This window comes from Oratosquilla oratoria, unplaced genomic scaffold, assembly GCF_046742065.1.
Source record: "Oratosquilla oratoria isolate Oo_2021 unplaced genomic scaffold, ASM4674206v1 SCAFFOLD119, whole genome shotgun sequence".
NCBI classification, from domain to species: domain Eukaryota; kingdom Metazoa; phylum Arthropoda; class Malacostraca; order Stomatopoda; family Squillidae; genus Oratosquilla; species Oratosquilla oratoria.
Genome location: NW_027467476.1, coordinates 206,213 through 231,736, shown reverse-complemented (window position 1 = coordinate 231,736; position 25,524 = coordinate 206,213). Strand labels below are relative to the sequence as shown.

General features: G+C 43.0%; 2 protein-coding genes across 2 annotated transcripts; both read right to left on the bottom strand.

The window, feature by feature from the left end:
• Nucleotides 1-17,406: 17,406 nt before the first annotated feature.
• On the bottom strand, nucleotides 17,407-18,000 carry LOC143022572 (uncharacterized). Its single transcript, XM_076180855.1, has one exon. The coding sequence runs from the start codon at nucleotides 17,998-18,000 to the stop codon at nucleotides 17,407-17,409; it is 594 nt and encodes a 197-aa protein (XP_076036970.1).
• A 362-nt stretch (nucleotides 18,001-18,362) lies between these two features.
• Nucleotides 18,363-19,302, bottom strand: LOC143022571 (KRAB-A domain-containing protein 2-like). Its single transcript, XM_076180854.1, has 2 exons — nucleotides 19,139-19,302; nucleotides 18,363-19,032 (listed from the first exon to the last, which is right to left on the bottom strand). The coding sequence occupies exons 1-2, from the start codon at nucleotides 19,300-19,302 to the stop codon at nucleotides 18,363-18,365; spliced, it is 834 nt and encodes a 277-aa protein (XP_076036969.1).
• Nucleotides 19,303-25,524: the final 6,222 nt, after the last annotated feature.

The following is a 25,524-nucleotide window of genomic DNA, read 5'->3' as shown; positions in this document are numbered from 1 at the left end:
GTGTGTGTGTGTGTGTGTGTGTGTGTGTGTGTGTGTAAGGTCATAGCATTACCCATAGATCGGTCATACGAGCTCTGACCTCTCTTCCGGGAGGAAAATAGCTGTCGATCACGAGTCCAACACGTGATCCAATGACCAAGGTGAAAAGGTGAAGGTGAATACACACACACACACACACGTCCTACACTATTCTGGAGTGCATGTAGACCTTCCTACCAGACTTTGTTTGAAAGCCAAGAAACTTGTGTCTTTGATATACAGTATGTAACAGATAACTGTTGAATTATGCCATATTCACCTGAATTTCCCATCAATTATGTCCTTCATGTAGTCTATTATGACTGATGCCGAGTGAATGCCTTTAGAGAAGCGGTCTTTTGATGCTGACGAAACCCTAGAGTACTAAACCAACCACGAAAATGTTCGTCAACCATAGGAAAGGTCTTAGTCAGTATTATTTGTGTCTCGGTCCCGGGTAAAGGAGGAGGCTTGTTCCAATAAACCTGGCCAACAGGCAATGTTAAAATATTTTGATCTTGGAACACAACATACTCAGCTTCCATATATGAAGGAGTCTCCAGCAAGTAGTTATGATCTAATTGGACTCTTTACGAAGAAGAATGTCTTCAATAGGGTACAGAGGGTAGAACACTTCCATGAATTTCGACTCAGTGACGACTAAGATTTTATATATTTTGAGGATGATGCTTCATTCAGCTGAGTAATAGCCCGCGATGGATGAAAAGTTTTCCTCTCGAATAAAAGAAGTTGATAGTAAAAGTTATTGTACTTCTCTCAACTGATTCTATTATTTGATTTTTTTTTTTTTTTTGCCATATATATATAGATATTTTCTTTTTCCTTTTTTGGAAAAAATCTCCACCAAAGAAAATGAAGGCAATGGTTGAACAGAATTCTATGATTCTTCCTTTTTTTTTTTTAAGAGAAGTGCAAATTATTATTTGGCCTCCTATTTACATTTCCTTCTAAAAAATCTTTGGAGCATAAACTAATATGGAACTGATTAAGATCTTGGTCATTAGGCTAGTCATGACTTGAACTAGACTTCTCTGATTTAATTCAAGCTTAATTTCTTGACAACTCATAGATCGACAAATAGCCATATTAAAACCATCATCACAAAGTAGACTCGCCACAGTCCCACTGGCCCTCCTCAAGATAATTAAGATTCCATGTGGCATTCTTCGGGTCATCAGTAAAGCCCTTCCAGTCTTGATGGGTCTTCGAAACCCTGACTTCATTGGCTTTCCAGTTCCGCAAGAAAACGGCTGTTGGCATGCAACCATTACAGCTGTGGAACCTCGGGTCGTGCTCTCGAAGCCATTGCCGGAATCCTTCAAAGTCATTTGACTTTTTGACCCCGTTCTTCGAGGTCTGGGTCCTGCTCTTCTGATCCTATCCTCTGGATTCTTCGAGCTTCTTCTTCAAGAACTCCATAACCGCTTTCTTGATCCTCCGTTCCTCCAGCTCAGTGGAAGAGATCCTGAGGAAACGCATCCCCTCCGAGTAGGGCCGGAAGCGGTGATCACGACGATGTCGGATTTTTCTCGTCAAAGTCATTCTCGAACCCAAAGTGCAAAAAATGTGTGGGCAAAGACGATGCGTGTTAACAAACGTTTTTTGAATCTCATTTTGTGATCCCTTGTTGTGCGAGCGCGCGCGCGTACGCATACATTTTAAGGAATATTTAGAAAAAAAAATGAAAAAAAAAGATCGCCCACCTTAATTGGAAAATAATAATAAAATTATTGCAACAATGATAAACAACTAAATTAAAATGTTTTATTCACGTTGTGTTTTAATGAGATCCTTGGGCCTGGTGCTCCGCTGCTAGATCTTTTATATTAGGCTTAGAATTTGTCAGTTTCAGTCTGATGTCTCCTCGAATGCATATATCCCTTTTATTTATTTCTTTAGTCAAAATTTTATTGACGGCACTGAATCCACATTCAACCAAATAAGAGATTGGAAAGTGTAACAGTATTTTAACCATTTCAGCCCACATTTTTGGATATAGCTGTTTTGCTGTATTTGATAGCCATAACTCATTTATACCATTTTTTTTTTTAATTTGTATTTGCATTCATCACTACATTTCAGTTCAATGAGTTCTTGCAGATTTTCATCGGCACGTTCACATCACAACCAAAAGGATCTATCATCCACGATTGAACTTGAAACGAAAACACGTCCGACAATCGGCTGTTCAAGTTTTCTCTCAATTTTACTAAAAATTGTTCGTACTTTTTTTTTTTTTTTTTTTAGCTTATTCTGTGAGTTGTTCCTTTAAGGCTACTATACATTGTCAGTCATGACTGCACAGTCATCGAGATTGTGCAAACAGTGTTTGGGACACACACTGTCAGTAAGATTGAGCAATCATTACTTACCTCTTGGAGTTTGTGGAGTGAAGATGAGTAAGGCTTGATTCACACTATCGGTCACGCTCCGCTCTCGGTCCAGACCAATATTGTCTCATTAATTTCAATGGAAGCATTCACACTGGCGCTCTCGCTCCGGTCTCGCTCCGGTCACGGTTCCATCAAAAGATATTTTTACTGGAGCGAGACCGGAGCGTGACTGGACCGTGAGCGCCAGTGTGAACTCAGTTGCCACGGTCCTGCTCCTCCTGCTCCACTCCAGTCGAGATTCAGCCTTCATATAAGCAAGTAGTGTTACCTTCTGTCCTACCAAACCATGGATAATCCAAAGGAAACACCACAATGGGATTATGAGAAAGTTAGAAAAATTATAAAAATACATTTTCTTTTTATTTATCACTGATACAATGACAATGCGTACAGCGAGGATATTCATAAGTATCAACTGAATAAAATATAACCTACAAAACTTACTTTAATTTTGTGGATTCAGATGAAATGCTAATAGAATTAGTCAAAAGGTAAACCAGAGCTGTATGACCTGACTTCGCTGCACTACAGTGATAACGTGGCGAAAAGAAGAAGCTGTGTTGAAATAAGCAGGCAGCTGGGTTGTGAAGGTAAGAAATTCCATACAATAGCCTAATGTCCACTGTGGAAATGCATTTCCTATCATCACTAAACAATTTTCCTATACAATAATGTTTGCATACTTATCATATTGCCAAGGTACTGAGAGAAAAAAAATGCACATTATTAACCGAAGAAAGAAATTCCATATGTATAATAACAACCTATTATCCACTGCGGAAATGCATCTCCTTAGCTCACTCAACAAATATTCCTAAACAAGTTTGTTTGTCTACTTATATTTTATCATTTTGCCAAGGCATTGAACCAGCTGGGGAACTGAAATAATCTTTCAGTGTTTCTCTCGTGCCAAAAGCCTCCTTTGTAGCATTTCCCCCTCTTCCTCTCATTGGACGTACTGTGTTTGATGGAGGCATGACAACAGGATCTGGTAATGCAACAGCATTTGGGTGTATCAGATTGTGAAGTATGCATGTTGTTGTAATGATTGCATTAGCGTTAGAAGGCATAGCTTTAACTTTCCTTAAATATATTCTGAAGGTTTGCACTAGAATACCAAATGTGCACTCAACTATCCTCCTGGTTCTAGATAATCTATAATTAAAAATCCTCTTCTCTACCTTATGTTCAGTCTGTGAACCTGGGTAGGGCCTCATCAAATTTCTCTTCAGCGGGAAAGCCTCATCTCCCACTATAACGTATGGTGCAAGCACATCAGTGCCAGGAAGTGCAGCATCTTCTTGTACATTTCAAGTCATCCTCAATTTTGGATAGTATTTTCTCAAATGTTCCTTTGTTCATTCTGAAATAGCTGTGGAATTTACTCTCATCATCAATAAGACGAGGATACAGAGTATGAAATTCTCCTTTAGTCTTCCTATCTTGCAACATAGGATGAACCCACAATCTCTTTCTTTTTCTATTTTGTTTTCCTTCTTCTTCTTCATCAAGTGCAATAGCGATTATTGCCAACTCGGCGTCAGAAAAGTCACACATCCTTCGTAACTGATGGTAAAACTTCTACTGGTGTCGAGGGAGGGGGGATGACGTGAACGAGAGCGGACCGATAGTGTGAATACCTCAGAACCGAGAGCGGAGCGCGTCCGGACCGATAGTGTGAATCAACCCTGAATACCTCAGAACCGAGAGAGGAGCGAGAGTGGAGCGCGACCGGACCAATAGTGTGAATCAACCCTAAAGCGGCTGCATGCATAGCCATTCTTGGTTGCAAAGGAAAGACTGAGGTGTTGGTGCAATGATCGACACTAACTATCACTCATGATGGTGTAACTACTATGCTTGAGCTTACAAAATCAAACCGTGTTGGAAATTCCTCTATCATCTGCGCTAACACTCAATCACACCCACTCACACAGGAATCATGAATATTGTGCAATCATGACTGACAGTGTGTAGGGGCCTTTACTTCTGTTAACTCAGGCATGTCTTTGAAATTCTTCTTCTGTATATTCATTCGGAACCAATGCAATTTTTCAGCAAAGGCTCTCAGAATACGTTTACAATCAAGTAGCGTGCATAATTTGCCTTGAAGCTGCAGTGACACTTCATTGAGCTTACGGAAAATCCACGCTAGAAAGAAAATGTCACACTTGTGGCGTCTGACTTCTTCTGCAAAATTGTGTTCTCCTAAAGTTTCTAAGAAATTAACAATTGTGTCGAATAACACAGTTTTCATTAGAATTTAAAATGCAGACTTAATGACATTTTCAGCAACTGTATGTGCGTGCCCAGTTTTTGTAACTAATTGCGCTATTTCATACGATGCAGTCAAACCACCTTCATTTGTCTGTGAACTTTTTTTCAAATAAGATGAATAGAGTATTTTGTTGGTTTAATTTTTTCTCCAAATTTGAAAAATAAGCCATGGGTTTACTGGCTTTCTCTAATTGTTTTCTTATCGAATGTTCTTTAAGCCTTGATGGTTTCATTGATTCATTAGAAAATATGTTATTGCAAATAAGACACATTGGTAATTCTTTATCATGAGGGCTTTCTACAAAGCCATAAGCCAAATAGTCCTCCATATATTGTCTACATATCTTTTTTGTTGCCATAATGAGGGGAAAATAACTTCAAAATATCTTAGTACCGTTGAGTGAGTTGATATTTAGTTATGCAAATTTCTAATTGACATCAAGCATTCAGTAGTGAATTTAATGTAAATGTACAAACTTGATCGAGCGTAAGAAGTACATACATACATATACCAAGGCTTTTTCCCCCTTACAAGGGAGGTAGCCAAAAAGGAAAAGGCATAAAATCATTCCCACCCATTCCATCCCTGAATACACTCCACACCCCTCCACCCTCCCTCTTATCTTAGCACCTCCTGGATGACGGGTCATCCCTGCACCTTGTCCACTGCCCTGGGTCAGAAGCAGTGTCGCAAGACACAGCACATCCACAGCAAGGCCGCTTCATTAAATCGGCAACCCCCCTCTCCGTCCCCCCATGCAGAAAAGGAGATGACGGGGAGAAATTCCTTCAGGCTGCGTCAAATTTTGCTCACACATACTACCTGACCCCCCATCCCCCCGCCCATTCTACCTCATGCATCACAACATCATCCATATACAACCGTTCTCCATTCACCCCTGTCTTCTGTCCTCTCCCGTCCTTCCTCAACAGACATTCCCCTCTTCCCCAAAGCCCCCTTCACCCCATCCATCCACCTCATCCTAGGACGTCCCCTCATGTTCACTCCCTCCACATCTTCCATACCTCTGTTACTAGTCTTTCTTCACTCTTTCTTTCCATGTGTCCAAACCATCCTAATACTCTTTCATCAACCCTATCTCCCAACTCCCTTTCCACCCCCGTTCTCCTCTTCACCTCCTCATTTCTCACTCTATCTAGCCTAGTAACCCCCATCATACTTCTCAGACACCTCATCTCAAACACATTCAAACTCCTCTCTTCCTCTCTTATGTTCCATGTTTCTGCCCCATACAGTGCTGTTGGCACAATTACTTCTTCATACAGTCTCCTCTTAGCATCCATTCCCAAATGTCTATTCCTCACTACACTTTTTAATCCACCAAGGCATTTACTCGCTTCTCTCAATCTACATTCTACCTCCACTTTCACTCCACCTTTTCCTGCCACATTTTTTACCCAAGTATCTAAAACTATCCACTTCCTCCAGTCGCTCTGCCTTAATGGTCACTTCCAGTCTGCTGCCACTTTCACCCCTTCAACATCTCATCACCTTACTTTTACCCACATTTATCTTCAGCTTTCTTCTATCACACACTTTCTCAAACTTTGTCACCAACTTCCTCAGTCCCTCCTCCAATCGTGCCACAAGCGCAGTGTCGTCAAACAACAGCTTGCTCACCTCCCACTTTTCTCCATTTTCTTTAACCATCTCCAATACCTGACCCACCACCCTTGCATTTACCTCTCGCACTGCCCCATCCATGTACAAGTTGAACAGCCAGGGCGACATAACGCATCCTTGACGAAGTCCCACGTATACCTCGAACCACTCACTCTCTCCACTTCTAATCCTAACACAAGTTCTACTACTCTCATAAAAACTCTTGACAGCTCCTACAAGCTTTCCTTCTATCCCGTATATCCGCAAAACCTCCCACAGTGCCTTTCTGTCTACCCTGTCGTAAGCCTTTTCCAGATCCATAAAAGCCCAAAAAACATCCTTCCCCTTTCCTATAGCTTTTTCACATATCTGTCTTACCACAAAAATCTGATCTACACAACCTCTACCCGCCCTAAATCCACGCTGTTCCTCACCAATTACTCCCTCTGTTAATAAACTGATAAGTTGCATGCAATCATTTTAAGATGAAAGGAAAGGTCTTTTGGAAGTAAGGAACGTCCTCAAGAAGAGAGTTCTATAGACAGGAGAGAGTACGAATATAGGTAGCAGATGGGCGGTTGTTGATAACAGAGAAGGCAGCGAGAAGGAGAAGTGGAAATTATTCCGTGTTGTAAATTGTAGACTAGGACAATGATAATTTGATTGCGGCCGTAGCAAGTCCTAGGAGAATGACTGTAACTGAAGAGAAGAATGATGAAGCCATTACAAGAGAGAAGGTATAAATAGCACTGAAAGAAAGAAAGAAAAACAAGAAGGCACCATGACTGAATGGATATTATTTCGAATAGTAATAGTAATGTTGTTTATGCATAGATTATTAAGCGTGTTCCCAAGGGAGTGAAGTATTCCAGTGAATTGTAGAGGGGCATTTGTAGTTCTACTGTATATCAACAGAATATAGATATATCCTAAATCGCGGATTATGTTGGTTTGTTAGAATTTTAACTAGTCCTTTTAATCTTAATTTTGCTCCGCAATGACGGTGATCTGTGTTAGATACTCACAAACTCCCAGTGACTCTTTGGATAAGCTACTCATGTCATTTATTTTCCAATATGGGGCTCGAATTTCTATTCAACAAATTCCTTTGGAATTGCCCAACGACGCTCATGAAATCCGAAGCTGAACCATAGTCAATGTTCCGTCTCCTTGTCCTTCTTATCAATCTTCTCCTCTTTTTTCCAGACAGGCTTCTTTTTCTTTTCCATCCCCCTTTTTCTTCTCTTACTCTTTTTATCTATCCTACGTTCTTCTAGCCTTGATAGCCTTCATCTAAAAATCTCTTTCATTATACGAGTAGTTCAACCGTACTCGTTACTTTTTTTTTATCTAGATTATCTCTTTTTTCTCTCTCTGTAAGCTCCTCCTACCTATGGAAAATCCCTCTTTTGTCTTTCTGGCTCTTAACAATATATTTTCACTTAGACTTCTTTAAGAATTAACGTAAGCGCAAGTCTTTGCCCTGGGGTTTGCCTTTGTCTATGTCATTGTCAGCAACTACCGTCAATTTATTAATTGCTCATTCTTTTACCGTTGTTCTCCCTCTCATACTTTCTTGTGGCTTTACTTTTTTAGATCTACACCAGTTTGTTTTTCACTATGATATTCATACACGTGTGTGTGTGTGTGTGTGTGTGTGTGTGTGTGTGTGTGTGTGTGTGTGTGTGTGTGTGTGTGTGTGTGTGTGTGTGTGTGTGTATTTACCTAGTTGTATTTACCTAGTTGTATTTTGCGGGAAGGGGAGCTATGCTCGTGTTGTCCCGCCTTTGTATCTTGCAGTGTCTAGTTTGTTTTTAAACTCATGAATGGTTTTTGCGCATACTATTTCATTGTCCAGTTTGTTCCAAGTGTCCAAAACTCTATGAGGAAAACTGTTTTTCTTCAGTTCTCTTCTATAGCTATGTTTTTTTATTTTCTTTCCATGTCCTCTTGTGTTTCTTTTGTCCCAGTTAAGTAAGTTCTCACTATCGAGTACCTCTGTGCCTTTCATGATTCTGTAGATGGTCAATAGGTCACCTCTCTCTCTTCTTTGCTCCAGTGTCGGTAACTCCAGTTTAGCCAATCTCTCTTCGTATGATAGGTTTGCAAGTGCAGGTGCCATTTTTGTAGCTGCTCTTTGGATTCTTTCTATTTTCTTTATATTCTTTTTGGTACTGGGGGACCACAATGTCGCTGCATACTCTAATCTAGGCCTTATCAATGTAACCAATATTTTTTTCATCATGTCTTCGTCCAAGTATGTAAACGCCACTTTTATTGATCTTAGCAAGTTGTAAGTCTCCCCGACAATTTTGTTAATCTGTATATCATAGGACAAGTCGTTCGTGATAATTACTCCCAAATCTTTTTCGGATCCTACTTTCTTTACTTCTTTGGTTCCAATTGTATATTTTCCTGATATTCTGTTTTTGCTTTTTCCAAACTCCATTATGCTACACTTCTTAGTATTAAAGTCCACTTCCCATTTCTGACTCCAGTTCCATACCCTATTTAGGTCTTCTTGCAGTGCTTCACAGTCCTCATCAGTTTCTATTTTCCTTAGCAGTTTGGCGTCATCGGCAAAGAAGCTCATGTAGCAGTTCACGTCCTCATCCATGTCATTCATATAGATAGCAAACATTATTGGTGCCAGCACAGATCCTTGCGGTACTCCACTGATCACCTCTTTCCAGTCTGAATATTTTTCTCTGAGCACTACTCTCATCTTTCTACCAGTCAGAAAGTCCTCTATCCATTTTAGTAGGTTTCCCTGTATTCCTCCTATGTGTTCCAATTTTTTTAGTAGTTTTCTGTGTGGTACTTTGTCAAAGGCTTTTTGCAAGTCTAGGAATGCACAATCAGCCCATCCATTTCTTTCTTGCACTATGTCTATTAGTCTTGAGTAAAAGCATATTAAGTTTGTGGAGCATGATCTTCCTTGTCTGAATCCGAATTGTCTTGGGTTTAATATGTCATTGTCTTCCAGATGTTTTACCCATCTATTCTTGATTATTTTCTCACAAATTTTGGCAATGGTGCTTGTTAGTGATACTGGCCTATAGTTGGTGGGTTCTTCTTTGTTTCCTCCTTTGTGTATTGGTACAATGTTAGCGTTTTTCCAGTCCTCGGGTATCTTTCCTTCTTTGAGTGAGCTGTTTATTAAGATGTGTATTTTGTCTGTTAGTTCTTCTTTGCACTCCTTTAGAATCCAATTTGCAATACCGTCCGGGCCATGTGATTTTCTGACATCCAGCCTTGATAAATGTTCTGATATTTCCTTTAGTGATGCTGTAAACTCATTCATGAGGGGAGATTTCTTGATTTTGTCTATGTCACAATTCGGTATTTTCTCTCTGGTGAAAACAGATTTAAAGTGATTGTTCATGACTTCGGCCATCTCTAAATCTTCTGTGTATTCTATGTTTCCTTGGCATAGTTTCACCAATTCCTGTTTATTTTTAAGTTTACCATTCACATACCGATAGAATAGTTTGGGTTGCTCTTTGCATTTGTCTATAATATCCTTCTCATGGTTCCTTTTCTCCTCTCTTCTCACATTGACATACTCATTTCTATAGTTAACATAAATTTGCCATTTGCTTTGTTTTTTGTCTTTTCTCCACTTTTTCCAAGCTTTGTCCCTTCTGTCTTTTGCCTCACTGCATCTTTTGTTGAACCAACATTTAATGTACTCTCTCTCTCGCTTTTGTCTTGGTACATGCCTGTTTACCCCTTCATTGTAGTTTTCCATCAATATATTCCATTTCTCTTCCACTGCTGTTTCTTCCCTGTAAAATATTTCCCAGTTTGCATTCCGGAAGAATGTCTTTAGTTTTGTAAAGTCTGTTTTGTTGTACCTCAGTCTTCCTTTCCTATGCTTTTCGTTCCTCTCTATGTCTATTTCTTCCTTTAGTATAGTTTCGATGAGTACATGGTCACTCTTTCCAATTGGTGTCTCATACTGGACTTTATGCACTATTTCAGGCTCTGTTGTAAATATTAGATCTAGTTTCGATGGCTCTTCATTATTTCTGTACCTTGTGTTTTCACGGACCCATTGGGTCATTGTGTGTGTGTGTGTGTGTGTGTGTGGCCCAAAATTACCAACAAAAATTATATTTCAAGCTCAAGATCCGACAAACTAGTCTCAAAGAATTTTGTTCAGCGCCAGCAGAGAACCTGACCTGGAATGACATGTGACCTTCGACCTTGTCAACTCCTGTGTCAAAGTGTCAAATATTGTGCCTGACAGCATTTCCTCTCTCCAAAACTGAAAACCTCTTCGTCCCAGGTTAAACATAGGGAAATGACAGTGAGACAAAGGTGTGTTCTCGAGACCTTGAAGTGACAGGATAAATTTGTGTAAAATTCTTCATATACAACATAAAATATCAAGAGCGTCTCCAGGAATAAAAGTCATCATCATCGTTGTCGCCGCCATCACCATCATCATCGTCGTCGTCGTCATCGTCACCATAATCATCATCGTCACCATCATCATCATAACATCCTCGTTTTCACTATTACTATCGCTTTCATCTTCACCATCGTCCTCTGTCTAACTCACACCCTCATCTTTACTCTCACCCTAAATACCACTCTCACCTTCTTCATCGTCCTAACTTGCTTCCTCATCCTCATTCTCACTCTCACTATAACCCTCAATCGAACCCTTAACCTTATCCTCACACCCTTCCTCCTCCTCACTCTCACCTTTACTTTCAGCCCCAGCCTACTCATCCTCACCTTAACATTCACCCACGCCCTCATTCTCACTCTCACCCTCGCCTTCACCCTCAACCTCTTTTTCACTCTCACCCGGACCCTCACCCTTATCCTCAAACTCGCGTACCATAACTTATCCTCACCCTCACCTACACCATTATCCTTACCTCCACCCTTTCATTATCAAATTTACCATCACCCCATTTCTATTATCACCCTCACCATTACCATCACCATCATCCGCACTCATAACTTTATTTTCAATCAATATCGTTCACTTGCCAACTTCTACGTTATCTCTCCTTTTTTCTATGACATTTATTCTTTCTTTCTCCCCCTCCCCTCCTTCACGTACATCTCTCTTCCCATTCTAACTTTCTTGAGGTTCTATTTCTCTCTGCCTGACTTTCTACAGTATGTCTTTTAATTTCTCTCCTTCTTTTTATCATTTATATTGTTGTGACACACACACACACACACACACACTCTCTCACTCGGTGGCGTAGTTGATAGAGTAATGGACTGCCAGTACGGAGGCGCGGCAGAACCTGGTTCGAATCCTGCCCAGGGCCAAAATTATTTCGGTATCGCTGCGCTTCGGGTCGTTACTCCGACTCTCGTGGGCGGGGAATTGTGTGTGTGTGTGTGTGTGTGTGTGTGTGTGTGTGTGTGTGTGTCATAGCATTACCCATAGATCGGTCATACGAGCTCTGAGCTTTCTTCCGGGAGGGAAAAAGCTGTCGATCACGAGTCCTACACGTTTTCCAAGGACCAAGGTGAAAAGGTGAAGGTGAATACACACACACACACACACACACACACGCGCGCGCGCGCGCGCGCTCTACACTATTTTGGAGTGCATGTAGACCTTCTTACCAGACCTTGTTTGAAAGCCAAGAAACTTGTGTCTTTGATATACAGTATGTAACAGATAACTGTTGAATTATGCCATATTCACCTGAATTTCCCATCAATTATCACCTTCATGTAGTCTGTTATGATTGATACTGAGTCAATGCCTTTAGAGAAGCGGTGTTTTGATGCTGACGAAACCCTAGAGTACTAAATCAACCACGAAAATGTTCGTCATCCATAGCAAAGGTCTTAGCCAGTATTATTGTGTCTCGGTCCCGGGTAAAAGAGGAGGCTTGTTTCAATAAACCTGGCAAACAGGTAATTTCAAAATATTTTGATTTTGGAACACAATATACTCAACTTCCATATATGAAGGAGTCTCCAGAAAGTACCTATCATCTAATAGGAGTCTTTACGAAGAGGAATGCGTTCAATAGGGTAAGGAGGAGTAGAATACTTCCATGAATTTCGACTCAGTGACGACTAAGATTTGATATATTTTGAAGATGATGTTTCATTCACCTGATCAATAGCCCTCGATGGATGAAAAGTTTTCCCCTCGAATAAAAGAAGCCGCGTTCTAGAGCCAGAATAGAAATAAGAATCAAATGTTGATAGTAAAAGTTAGTGTACTTCTCTCAACTGATTCTATTATTTGATTTTTTTTGCCATATATTTATAGATATATTCTTCCTCCTTTTTGGAAAAAAAATCTCCACCAAAGAAAATGAAGGCAACGGTTGAACAGAATCCTATGATTCTTCCTTTTTTTAAGAGAAATGCAAATTATTATTTGGCCTACTCTTTAAATTGCATTCTAAAAAATCTTTGGAGCACAAACTAATATGGAACTGATTAAGGTCTTGGTCATTAGGCTAGTCATGACTTGAACTAGACTTCTCTGACTTAATTCAAGCTTAAGTTCATTACAACTCGTAGATCGACAAATAGCCAAATTGAAACCATCACCACAAAGTAGGCTCGTCACAGTCCCACTGGCCCTCCTCAAGATAATTAAGATTCCGTGTGGCATTCTTCCGGTCATCAGTGAAGCCCTTCCAGTCTTGAGGGGTCTTCGAAACCTTGACTTCATTGGCTTTCAAGTTCCTCAAGAAAACGGCTGTTGGCATGCAACCATTACAGCTGAGGAACCGCCGGTCGTGCTGTCGAAGCCATTGTCGGAATCCTTCAAAGTCATTTGACTTTTTGACCCCGTTCTTCGAGGTCTGGGTCCTGCTCTTCACATCTTGGGCTCTGGATTCTTCGAGCTTCCTCTTAAAGAACTCCATAACCGCTTTCTTAATCTTCCGTTCCTCGAGCTTAGTGGAAGAGATCCTGTGGAAACGCATCCCCACCGAGTAGGGTCGGAAGCGGTGATCACGACGATTTCGGATTTTTCTCGTGAAGGTCATCCTCGAACCCAAAGTGCAAAAAATGTGTGGGAAAAGACGATGCGTGTTAACAAACGTTTTTTGAATCTCATTTTGTGATCCCTTGTTCTGCGAGCGAGCGAGCGCACGCATACATTTTAAGGAATATTCAGAAAAAAAATGAAAACAGGATCGCCCCACTTAATTGGAAAATAATAATAAAAATTATTGCAACAACGATAAACAACTAAATTAAAATGTTTTATTCACGTTGTGTTTTAATGAGATCCTTGGGCCTGGTGCTTCGCTGCTAGATCTTTTATATTAGGCTTAAAATTTGTCAGTTTCAGTCTGATGTCTCCTCGAATGCATATATCCATTTTGTTTCTTTCTTTAGTCAAAATTTTATTGACGGCACTGAATCCACATTCAACCAAATAAGAGGTTGGGAAGTATAACATTATTTCAACCATTTCAGCCCATATTTTTGGATATGGCTGTTTTGCTGTATTTGATAGCCATTACTCATTTATACCATTTTTTTCAAATTTGTATTTGCATTCATCACTACATTTCAGTTCAATGAGTTCTTTTTGCAGATTTTCATCGGCACTTTCCACATCACAACCAAAAGGATCTATCAACCACGATTGAACTTGAAACGAAAACACGTCCGACAATCGGCTGTTCAAGTTTTCTCTCAATATGACTAAATATTCTTCGTACTTTTTTTTTTTTTTTAGCTTGTTCTGTGAGTTGTTCCCTTAAGGCCCCTATACACTGTCAGTCATGACTGCACAGTCATCGAGATTGTGCAAACAGTGTTTGGGACACACGCTGTCAGTAAGATTGAGCAATCATTACTTACCCTAGTACATGACGCAACATGTGCTGAGTACGCTTATGCTCCTTTGCCTAGTTTGCTTTTGCAGTTGCTTTATTACTACCACTTGTAGCACATCGTTCAGTTTCATGTGTTAGCTATCAAATGTTGTCAGTGGTAATTTAGTGCATTTTATAATGATTGCATGCAACTTATCAGTTTATTAACAGAGGGAGTAATTGGTGAGGAACAGCGTGGATTTAGGACGGGTAGAGATTGTGTACATCAGATTTTTGTGGTAAGACAGATATGTGAAAAAGCTATAGGAAAGGAGAAGGATGTTTTTTGGACTTTTATGGATCTGGAAAAGGCTTACGACAGGGTAGACAGAAAGGCACTGTGGGAGGTTTTGCGGATATACGGGATAGGAGGAAAGCTTCTAGGAGCTGTCAAGAGTTTTTATGAGAGTAGTAAAACTTGTGTTAGGCTTAGAAGTGGAGAGAGTGAATGGTTCGTGGTAAAGGTTGGACTTCGTCAAGGATGCGTTATGTCGCCCTGGCTGTTCGACTTGTACATGGATGGGGCAGTGCGAGAGGTAAATGCAAGGGTAGTGGGTCAGGGATTGGAGATGGTTAAAGAAAATGGAGAAAAGTGGGAGGTGAGCCAGCTGTTGTTTGACGACACTGCGCTTGTGGCACGATCGGATTAGGGATTGAGGAAGTTGGTGACAGAGTTTGGGAGAGTGTGTGATAGAAGAAAGCTGAAGATAAATGTGGGTAAAAGTAAGGTGATGAGATGTTCAAGGGGTGAAAGTGGCAGCAGACTAGAAGTGAGCATTAAGGGAGAGCGACTGGAGGATGTGGATAGTTTTAGATACTTGGGTGCAAATGTGGCAAGAAATGGTGGAGGTGGAGGTAGAATGTAGATTGAGAGAAGCGAGTAAATGCCTTGGTGGATTAAAAAGTGTAGTGAGGAATAGACATTTGGGAATGGATGCGAAGAGGAGACTGTATGAAGGAGTGATTGTGCCAACAGCACTGTATGGGGCAGAAACTTTGAACATAAGAGAGGAAGAGAGGAGTTTGAATGTGTTTGAGATGAGGTGTCTGAGAAGTATGATGGGGGTTACTAGGCTAGATAGAGTGAGAAATGAGGAGGTGAGGAGAAGAACAGGGGTGGAAAGGGAGTTGGGAGATAGGGTTGATGAAAGAGTATTAGGATGGTTTGGACACATGGAAAGAATGAGTGAAGAAAGACTAGTAAAAGAGGTATGGAAGGCAGATGTGGAGGGAGTGAACATGAGGGGACGTCCTAGGATGAGGTGGATGGATGGGGTGAAGGGGGCTTTGGGGAAGAGGGGAATGTCTGTTGAGGAAGGACGGGAGAGGACAGAAGACAGGGGTGAATGGAGAATGTTTGTATATGGATGATGTTGTGATGCATGAGGTAGACTGGGCTGACAGGGAGTCAGGTAGTATGTGTGAGCAAAATTTGACGCAGCCTGAAGGACTTTCTCCCCGTCTTCTCCTTTTCTGCATGGGGGGACGGTGAGGGGGGGGGTCGCCGATTTAATGAAGCGGCCTTGCTGTGGATGTGCTATGTCTTGCGACACTGCTTCTGACCCAGGGCAGTGGACAAGGTGCAGGGATGACCCGTCATCCAGGAGATGCTAAGATAAGAGGGAGGGTGGAGGGGTGTGGAGTGTATTCAGGGATGAAATGGGTGGGAATGATTTTATGCCTTTTCCTTTTTGGCTACCTCCCTTGTAAGGGGGAAAAAGCCTTGGCATATGTATGTACATATGCCAAGGTGTATAGGTGTAATATATAGGCCAAAGACATTATCATTAGCAGACGACAAACTGTTATTTCAAGAACTGTCTAGTTTCTGCAACCGGGATTTATTGATAATGGGTGATTTCAATTTTACTGACATTGATTGGATGACCCTTGAACATGGCCATATAGGTAGTCGCTCGATTGATTTTCTTGGTGACAATTACTTAATTCAGCATGTCAAAGAGCCCATAAGATATGGAAACTTACTCGATCTATTGATCACTAGCCGCGAAAGCATGGTAACTGATGTAGAAGTCGGTGAATCTGTTGCAAATAGCGATCACAACTTGTTAGATTCAAACTCCTAAACAATTTTAGAATAGATACTTGTCTTTCTAAAATACCCGATTTCAGTAAAGCTCAGTTCAAAGGACTACGTCAGGAGCTTCAGCTTACAGATTGGAAGGCAAAATTAAACGAAAGACCTGTAGATCAGATGTAGGAAATATTTCAAAATACGCTCACTAAGATGATTCAAACTCACATTCCTTTTAAGGACAGACGTCCCCCAAATCAGTCTCGCCCAAAGTGGCTCGACAAAAAAAAACTGAAAAAAGTATTGCTAAAAAGAGACAGGCTTATAAGAAATATATGTGCTCGGGTGCATCAAATGACTATAAAAGTTATGTATCAATACAGAGAGATTTAAAAAAGACAATAAGAAAAAGAAAACGACTATACGAAATGAAAATCGCTGATAAATCCAAAGAGAATCCCAAAGAATTCTATAGTTACATTAGAGATTAAAAGGTTGTTAGGAATCACATTGGTCCACTATTATCTGCTGACGGTCAACTTGAATATTCAAATGAAGGAATGTGTAATATCTTAAACAATTACTTTAGCTCGGTATTCGTAGACGAAACACCTCAAAGTGAACTCCAAACTGAAACCTGTGAAAAGTCTAGGGTAAACTTACTACGGTAAATATAAAAAAAAAAAATTAAATGATGTATAGATGTTACAGTAAGAACACGTACCTAGGGATTACGCGTAGTCCCTGAATATTTCAGTGAATACGCGTAATCCCCGTTTCACTCAGAGATTTCACGTAATCACTGAATTTTCCAGTGATTACGCGAAATCCCTGAATTACGGTCCCAGTAATTACGCGTAATCCTTGATGCTCATTTGATCATCAATGCCAACGTTGCGACGATCATATTAGTAAGAAACTAGATAAAAAATAAAATTAACATTATTTTATTTCATTTTTTTTTTCATTTTATTGGTCAAACAGTCAGTTAGTTAAAACTCACTCTCTCTCTCTCTCTCTCTCACATACAGAATTTTATCGGTCAAACAGTCAGTTAGTTAAACCTTTCTCTCTCTCTCACACACACAAACACACAAACACACGTGAGCGCACGCATGCATGCACACACACACACACAACGTAAACTGTTCCACGACCTAAAACAAAGCATTTAAGTTCTAAAGAATGGCAGAAACCACTAACATGTTACTTGTTACAACAATTGAGGCTGCTATGACATCGTGAGTTACACAGAAACCCAGCTTTAAGGCATTTACATCGCCTTGTACTACACTTTTGGGCGCCAGTACAGTTGTATCTTGTGAAGCCTTGTCCACCTGAAGCGGACTGAGAAATCACCGCCGAGCGCAGTGAAACTGTTTTTTCAGTGTTCATGTCGTCAGTGTTTAGAAGGCGCTGAGGGCACAGATCGAATTGATTTCTGGAATACAGACCACTGAGAATACCAGCTTTTACGGCTATCCTGTATTGGTCTGTGTCTTCTCGTCTGCCAATTATGACACCAAGGATATTTCTAGGATCGCCTCTCCCACGATCAACAAGTGGAACTGGCACAGCTACATTGTCTCCTTGTTCGCCAGCTCGCAGATCTACGCGACTTCTTTTCACCATCCTTTCTGCTTGAGAAGTTTGTGCATCGGCTGCTTCACGACGACGCCTTTTGATTTCTTTGATGCGTTCTGCAACTCTGTAGTTTTCAGGACTCTCAACATTGTAGGCAGATGGTGTTGCTGTGGGCGAGGAAGGTCCTGTGGGTAGATCAAGGATTTCAGCTGTCATTGGCTGACTTGTCACATTGTCACCAGTGTATTGTGTTGTAGTGCTGCCATGTCGACTGGGAGCAGAACATCCTCTGTCACATCATGTGTTGATGTTTCATCACTTGTAGCTTGTATCTGGTTTGCAACACCATCAGTTTGGGAGAGAGAGTTGTCATTGTCAGATTCTGGCTTGATTGGTGTGACAGCAAGAAGATCCTCCTCAGTCTCCATCCGAGCAATCACTTCCATCGGCAAAGACGAAGTAGTAAGTCCTACACGAGCCTCACAGCCAAACATTGCAGAATATGGAGAGCACTTTATCCCGGAATGGAGAGCACTGTTTTTCTGGAACTGAACATACTTGATGCCCGTAGGCCAGTCTTATGAGTCTTTGTCAGCCATCCATGCCACCAGCATATCTTTAATATCACCGTTTGCGCGCTCAACCGACCCCTGACTTTGGGGATGGCGAGGCTTACCATGCACCAGTGTTAGTTTTGGCCAAACTTCCTTCAGCTCTGTAATGACTTGTGAAGTGAACTCGGATCCGTTATCGCTTTGGAGAATAACGGGGGCACCAAAGAGAAGAAAAATGTCCAGTAGATGAAAAGCGACCTCTGCAGCTCTTTTAGACGTCAAGGCTCGAAGGATGCAAAACTTCGTCAGGTGATCCTGGTACACCATGATCCATTTCTTGTTGGATCCACTGGGCATGCTTTGCATGTCAATTAGATCCACCTCACCCCTTGACGAGAATTCCTTGGTGAGTATTGAACGAACGACAACCCCCTTCGTCATCGGCCGTTTTCGTTTCTTTTGGCATTCTTGACAGAGTGACTTGAACAGCTCAACGGCCTTAGTTGGAATGTTTGCATATTTCTTTTGTAATTCTTTCAACATCCGGTCTCTTCCGCCATGGCCTGTTGAGATGTGGGCGCTCTTGACAACGTCAAACGTCTCCTCGATGCTCACATAGTAGAGTGGCGACTCCTGTCGTGTCGAACGTCTCTTTATCAGTTTATCTGTAGGCCCGCACTGGAGTACTTCATAACTGAAAACACAGTTAACATTAGAGAGAGAGAGAGAGAGAGAGAGAGAGAGAGAGAGAAAAGAGAGAGAGAGACTGAGTAAAATAATAGATTGAAGTGAAAACTTACTTCTCCAACAGATAATATCCGTGCCGCCCCTTGGCATGTGAGTTATCAGCTGCTGCTTTCAGGTCATCGATGGTCTTCTGATAGTCACACTTTGGAATTAATCCTTTTTTGTTTTCTTTAAAATGATCCGTGAGGTTTTGTGTAAACCTTTCCTCGATAGACATCTTGACTTTGCTGGAGGAAGAGGAAGAATGAAGCAACAAGTCAGAGTTGCTTGAAGAAGAGGAAGAATGAAGCAACGAGCAGTGGTTCAGACACTTTTGATAACTGAACCATTCGCTCATGTCTCAGTCGTTTAAACACAAACACTCACTAACGAAACTGAAAGGTCGTTAAGTTAAACTATGCTGTGTGTAATTGCACTGTGCATAATTGAAATGTTCATAGATGAAGGTTACGCGAATTCACTGAATGCTCAATAGTAAGAACACGTAAAATGACAGGTTACGCGAGATTCAATGTTTGGGTTTGCTGCCGAACGGACGGTTTGTTGGAGCTCCTAAAAACTACGTCTAGCGTGTGATTAGCAGTGTTCCCAACATTCAGACCAGGCCGAGGCCTACAAGAAGACGCAGTGATTGGTGTAGTGTCATCTTAGTGTTGACAAATTCTTAAACTTTGTTAAAATTACGATCTGAAATCGTGCACCGGGCCGGGTAACCTACAAACAATTTTCCTCAAAACTGCGCATGCGCAGTACGAGGCGAGTGACGCAATGACTGTCCTACCTAACCGTTGACATCCCTAATGGTAGTCAACATTACCACCTCACCAGGCACCATGAACTATTCTGGTCCTTCCACAGTGATGGATGTCGTGGCTGACCTCGCCCTAAGTGACGAGGAGGAACAGGCTTCACAGAACTGGCCTTATCTTCCGCACAGGGAACATCAGCAGCCGACAGGAGGAGTGGTGTCCTCTCACCCCCTACATCCGAGTTCTACCTCCTCTAAACGCCCTATAGACCTTAGATCTAACGCCAGTAGTACCTCAACATCACCTGTTGCCAAGACTCACAAGACAGACAAAGACGCTGTGCAACCTGTAACCTCTGACAGACCTTTGCCCCGTCCCCTTCTCCTTCCGGTACCCTCTCCTGCCACCCCATCACTCCCGTCATCTGCTCCAGCCTTTGCTCCCAGGGAGGATTACGTCAAGCTGAGTTTCCAAGATAACCCCTCCTGTGAAGTGAAACTCCGTTGGCTTACTGAAGTCACCAAAGCGTTTCATCTCGATCGAGAGTTGGCTGAAGTGAAGATGTCTTCTATCACGTCACGTTATGTCTACGTATCGAGGCGTCGCAAGGACATCATAGACAGTGTTACAAGTGGTGATTTTCATTCCATGCGATGTGTTATTCAGGATTCACTTGAGCGACCCCGTAAGTTCCCTACATACCTCGTTACTCGGTACCCTACTTCAATAGATCCTTCCCTTGCCAAGACTCTACATGGTGTGCACACTGCTCGACGGTTCCACCAGGATGGGAATCCTATAAACCGTATTGTCATCACCTGGAGTCTCCCTGAACCCCCACCACCTGTTATTGAGTTTCCCTTTCTCCCGTGCCTCCCTCCCTGTGAATTACGCAGGATGACGGACGAGAAGCCTTGGTGCTACAGATGCTGGGGCATAGGCCACATCTCGCGCTATTGCTCTGCTTCGGCCAGATGTGCGTAGTGTGCTGCCAACCACGATACACGCTCCTGCCCGCACAGTGTTCCTCCTACTTCATCTACTGCTATCGCTGCTGGAGATGCCCCACCAAATTCCTCGCCTCTACGACAGCCTGACCCCTCACAGTGGAAGTGTGTTCGGTGCAAAATGCCTGGGGTTAACGTCTGGCACGGCTGTACCAAACGATCCCGTAACACTTCAACAGGTCACACCCCACCACCTCCGCCACCCCCCCGCACACTCATCTCCACGTCACACTGATTCAGCTGACATCATTGCTCTCCGTAAGTCAGTTGCCACCCTGGAATCCCGCTGCACTGCTCTCACGGCTCGTTTTGACACCATAGATGCCCGTATAGACAGTATCATAGCCCAGCAAACTCTTACTGCAAACTCCTTATCAAGTTTGGTTGAATCACATCAGGTTGTCATCACCACCATCACAACTCTTACTGATAAACTTGACAAGGTCGCCTCCCACCTTGAAAAGATAACTAGTGTGCAGCCCAGGTCTTCCTTGCCCAGTATTCCACCCGGTAGTGCCCTACCCACTTCTGCCTCCCGCCACAGTAAGACTAAACTTCGCTAGTCACATTCATTTTCATGCCATCTCCTGGAATGCCTTTGGTATTAGACACTCCTCTAAACTCACAGCACTTAAAACCTATGTTTATCAACATCATCCACAAGTCATATTTATACAAGAGGCCTTTCCTGGTAATGCTCCACATGGGGAGGAGGCTCCTTTGCTCACAGGGTATGTCTCATATATACACTATACCAGAAATGGCCTAATTACCTACATTCAATCATCCCTGCCCCACACGCTCGTTGGTTCCTCTGCGCAACCTGATATGACCTTTCAGCTCATTGAGATTACCGTAGGAAATAGTACTCTTCGGTTGTGCAATGTCTATTCTGCTCCCGGTTTGATCAATTTACCAGCCCTTCCCTACAGATAGTGGAATGATCTATATGGGGGATTTTAACGCAAGGCACCCTGCTCTTGGAGACGTATCTCCCACTCCCAACCGCGCTGGCAGGCCCCTGCTAGACTACATCCGCCGACATCGCCTGACACGTTGGGATACTGGTGGTGCCACACACACTCGTGGAGGTACTATAGATCACATTATCACTGCAGGTCTTGTGGCATCCAATGTCTTTTGCTCATCTATCCCTTCTCTCTTCTCTGACCATGTTACTATGAGCCTAACATACTCCATCCTACAGGCTCAAACTTCCATCCCCAACACCGTGCCCGCAGTATTTCTCGCCTCCTTCCCACTTTTGATCTTCTTTCTCCTGACAACCTATACGATTCACTGGTGAATTCTACACATGACTTCTACACGCACTATGTGCTCCGACCACACATTCAGCGTCGCACTAAGACCCGTTCTTGGACACTGGATCAGCGTATTGCCCAAGCGGAAAGAATGGCGGTGGATGCTGGGCTTTCCTTTCAAAGGCAGCCCACGCCTGAACACCTGCACCATTATCAGCTGGCCAGAGATGACCTGGTTGCCCTTCAGAAATGCGTGTACACAGAGTCTTGGCAGAAATTTACAGATAGTATTAACCATCAGACTAGCACGGGCACTATGTGGCATCTTATAAAAAAGGTTGTCAAGAAGAAATCCGCCTGCACTCTGCACCAGAGTCCGCTTGAGTATGCACAAGATCTTATTACTACCTGGTCAGAGCAGTCACAAACTCGCAACCTTCCTGAGAATGTCCAAGAGGCACTGTCCTCCCACCGCAGCTCTCGTAACCTCCGCCTAATGGGTGCGTTACTACAGACAGATGAAGAAGATGACATCCCATTCACCATGGACGAGCTACACCGTGCTCTTACTAGGGTTAAGAATTCTGCCCCTGGTGAGGATGGCCTCACTTATCAAGTCCTTCGTCTCCTTCAGAATGTTCCTAGTAACCCCCTACTACAGCTCTTCAATCTCTGCCTTCGCCTGGGGCATGTGCCTTCAGCCTGGACCAAAAGCACTATCATTCCTATACCGAAACCTGGCACCAACAAATTTAGGCCTATCTCTCTCACCACCTGTTTTAGCAAAGTGTTTGAACGCATCCTTCTTGCCCGACTGACGCACCGACTACTGGATAAGCTCTCCCCCAGTCTTTATGGTTTCCTTCCGCAACGGAGCACACACCCCTGCCTAGTTGAACTCTACACACGTCTCTCCCCACCAGTGTGGTTGCTTTCTTAGACCTCAAATCTGCCTTCGATATAGCCAACAGGGAAATTATCCTTGACCAACTGGTGAACTTTGGAGTTCGGGGGAACCTACTAAAATGGATTCGAGGTTACCTTTGTAATAGAACATCACGTGTCTACTTCAAGGGGTCGTACAGTTCCTATGAACCATTCGAACTGGTCACCCCGCAGGGAGGTGTGCTAAGTCCCTTCTTATTCAATATCCTGATGCATCGTCTACTCTCCCTCCTTCCAATCATCCCCGGTACTACTATCACCTGCTATGCGGATGACATATGCATCCACTCCACCTCACCACATGACCTTCAGCGCATGCTCCGTGACTTCAACATGGCCGCTACTTCCTGTGGCCTCCTTTTCTCCCCAGAGAAAAGCAGGATTTTTATCTCACGCAATGCCAGAGCTCTGCCTGCATCATTCACTATGTGGTCATGACATCCCTCACTGCACACAGTATACATATCTGGGAGCACCAGTCCGAATCACCCCAGCTACACCTGCGCGTCAACGAATTCACCCCCTCGTGAAAAGCCTTCTTGACCGTCTGGAGCCCCGCTTTGCACCTATCAAGTGGCTTGCCAACAATGCTGTAGGTATCTCCATCCCAGTGGCAAGGACTCTCTACATCCTACTGCTTCGGTCAATAGTCGACTATCTATCCCCTGCCTTGTGTCAACTTCCTAAACCAACGCTCGAGCCACTTGAAAAATTCCAGAATCGAGTCATGAGGTTTATCCTGGGGTGCTCTCTCTCTACCCGTGTTGTGAACATGCAGTTAGAACTCAACCTACCTCCTCTAGTAGAGAGGATTTATGCCATTGTGTCCTATTTCACTGTTAAGTGTCTCCACTACCCCAATCTTGCTCCACACTTCACTGATGTCATAAGTGCGTCACTGGGTCCGGACGCACCCAGACCCCCACTTCGAGCAGGCGGACATACCCTCATTAGGGTAGTGAGTGATATTCTCCGTGGCCTGGACATCGATGTGCCTGCGAAGGCGGAACCACCATGGCGTGTCCCCCTCCCCGCTGTCACATTTACACCAACCTCGAAAGCTGCCTATTCCCCCCTGCAGAAACAGTTAGCTCTGGAGACTATTGCTGGTATATCTACGTCTGTGCCTATGGCACACCACGTCTACGTAGATGGTTCTGTGCAAGCGGATGGAAGAGCAGCATGTGCCATCTTCTCCCCAACCTTGGAGCCTCCTGTACCAGATGATTCATGGATTGGCCGCAGACTACCCACCTCATCGAGCTCCACCTACTGTGAACTGAATGCAATCTTGGATGCTGTGACTCTCCTTATTCGACATCGTGTGAACGGGATAATCATTTGTGACTCCCAATCAGCCCTGCACGCCCTATCCTCGCCAAGACCTATCTACAGCCGTGTTGCGAATGAAATCCTATGTCGACTTGCTGCTGCAAACGATGCTTCTCTTACCATACCGTTTGTATGGATACCCTCCCACATTGGACTACATGGCAACGACACGGTGGATCGTATCGCAAAGGCGGCCTGTATAGCAAATGAACATGCACGGGATGCCGAGCCCTCCCTCCGATGTCTACGAAAAATCATCCACTCAGTTGGGTTTGACATGACGATGCGACGCAGAAATGCAGAGAGGGTTAACAGTGTGTCCATACAACATCATGATCACTTTCTCCACAGTCGCTACAAGTATCGCAAACGCGGGTTAATTGTGCGAAAACACAATGTAATTAGTGCTCGACTCAGGATGGGGTATCGGCCTTTGTGGCAGGTCGCCCACACTCCTGACATGCCACAGTACACCACCTGTAAACTATGCGACAGCCCTAATGCTAACCTAGAACACTATTGTCTTCAGTGCCCCACAGTAAGAGATCTTCTACCAAGAGGTCAGACCTTGATTCAAATCTGCACGTTCTTGCTCGAGGCTGACAACCTTGACATAATACTTACTCGTTTTCCTCAATTCGGTGGTTATCGACTGTATTACTGATCAAGTCGAGGAGCACTGCAGAAGGGTGAGGTCCTGGGTCGACTACACTTTTCTTATGCTTCCACAGCTTGTTCAGCCTGGAGGGGGGGGGGCGTCGTTGTGTGATATTGGTTATGTCTTCCTGTGGTGTTACACAGCCCATTCTGACAAATATTATTGCTGCTCATATCCATTACCGTTTGTATTCCATTAGAATGTTTATGCACTCACACTCAATTTATAAATTGTGTAATGTATTTTTTTTTCTCTCCCACCCCTTTGCGCTCCTCTCATCGGTGACCTTCAGTGATACTGTTTACTGTATATGATTCTTACGTATGACCATGTACACTGCCGTTATGACTTTTGTTTATCGAATGTTCGTGCCTACTGTATTATTTACTGAGTCGAGGAGCACCATAGGAGAATGAGGTCTTGAATCGACAGCATTCCTCTACTTCCTCAGGTTATTCAACCTGGGGGGGAGGGGCGTCATGTGAT

Excerpts from the sequence above, each read along its gene's own strand:
- LOC143022572 (XM_076180855.1), bottom strand. The coding sequence starts at position 18,000 with ATGACAGCTGAAATCCTTGATCTACCCACAGGACCTTCCTCGCCCACA.
- LOC143022571 (XM_076180854.1), bottom strand. The coding sequence starts at position 19,302 with ATGTCTATCGAGGAAAGGTTTACACAAAACCTCACGGATCATTTTAAA. Across the intron at positions 19,033-19,138 it reads GGATATTATCTGTTGGAGAA|TTATGAAGTACTCCAGTGCG; the intron begins GTAAGTTTTCAC and ends CTGTGTTTTCAG.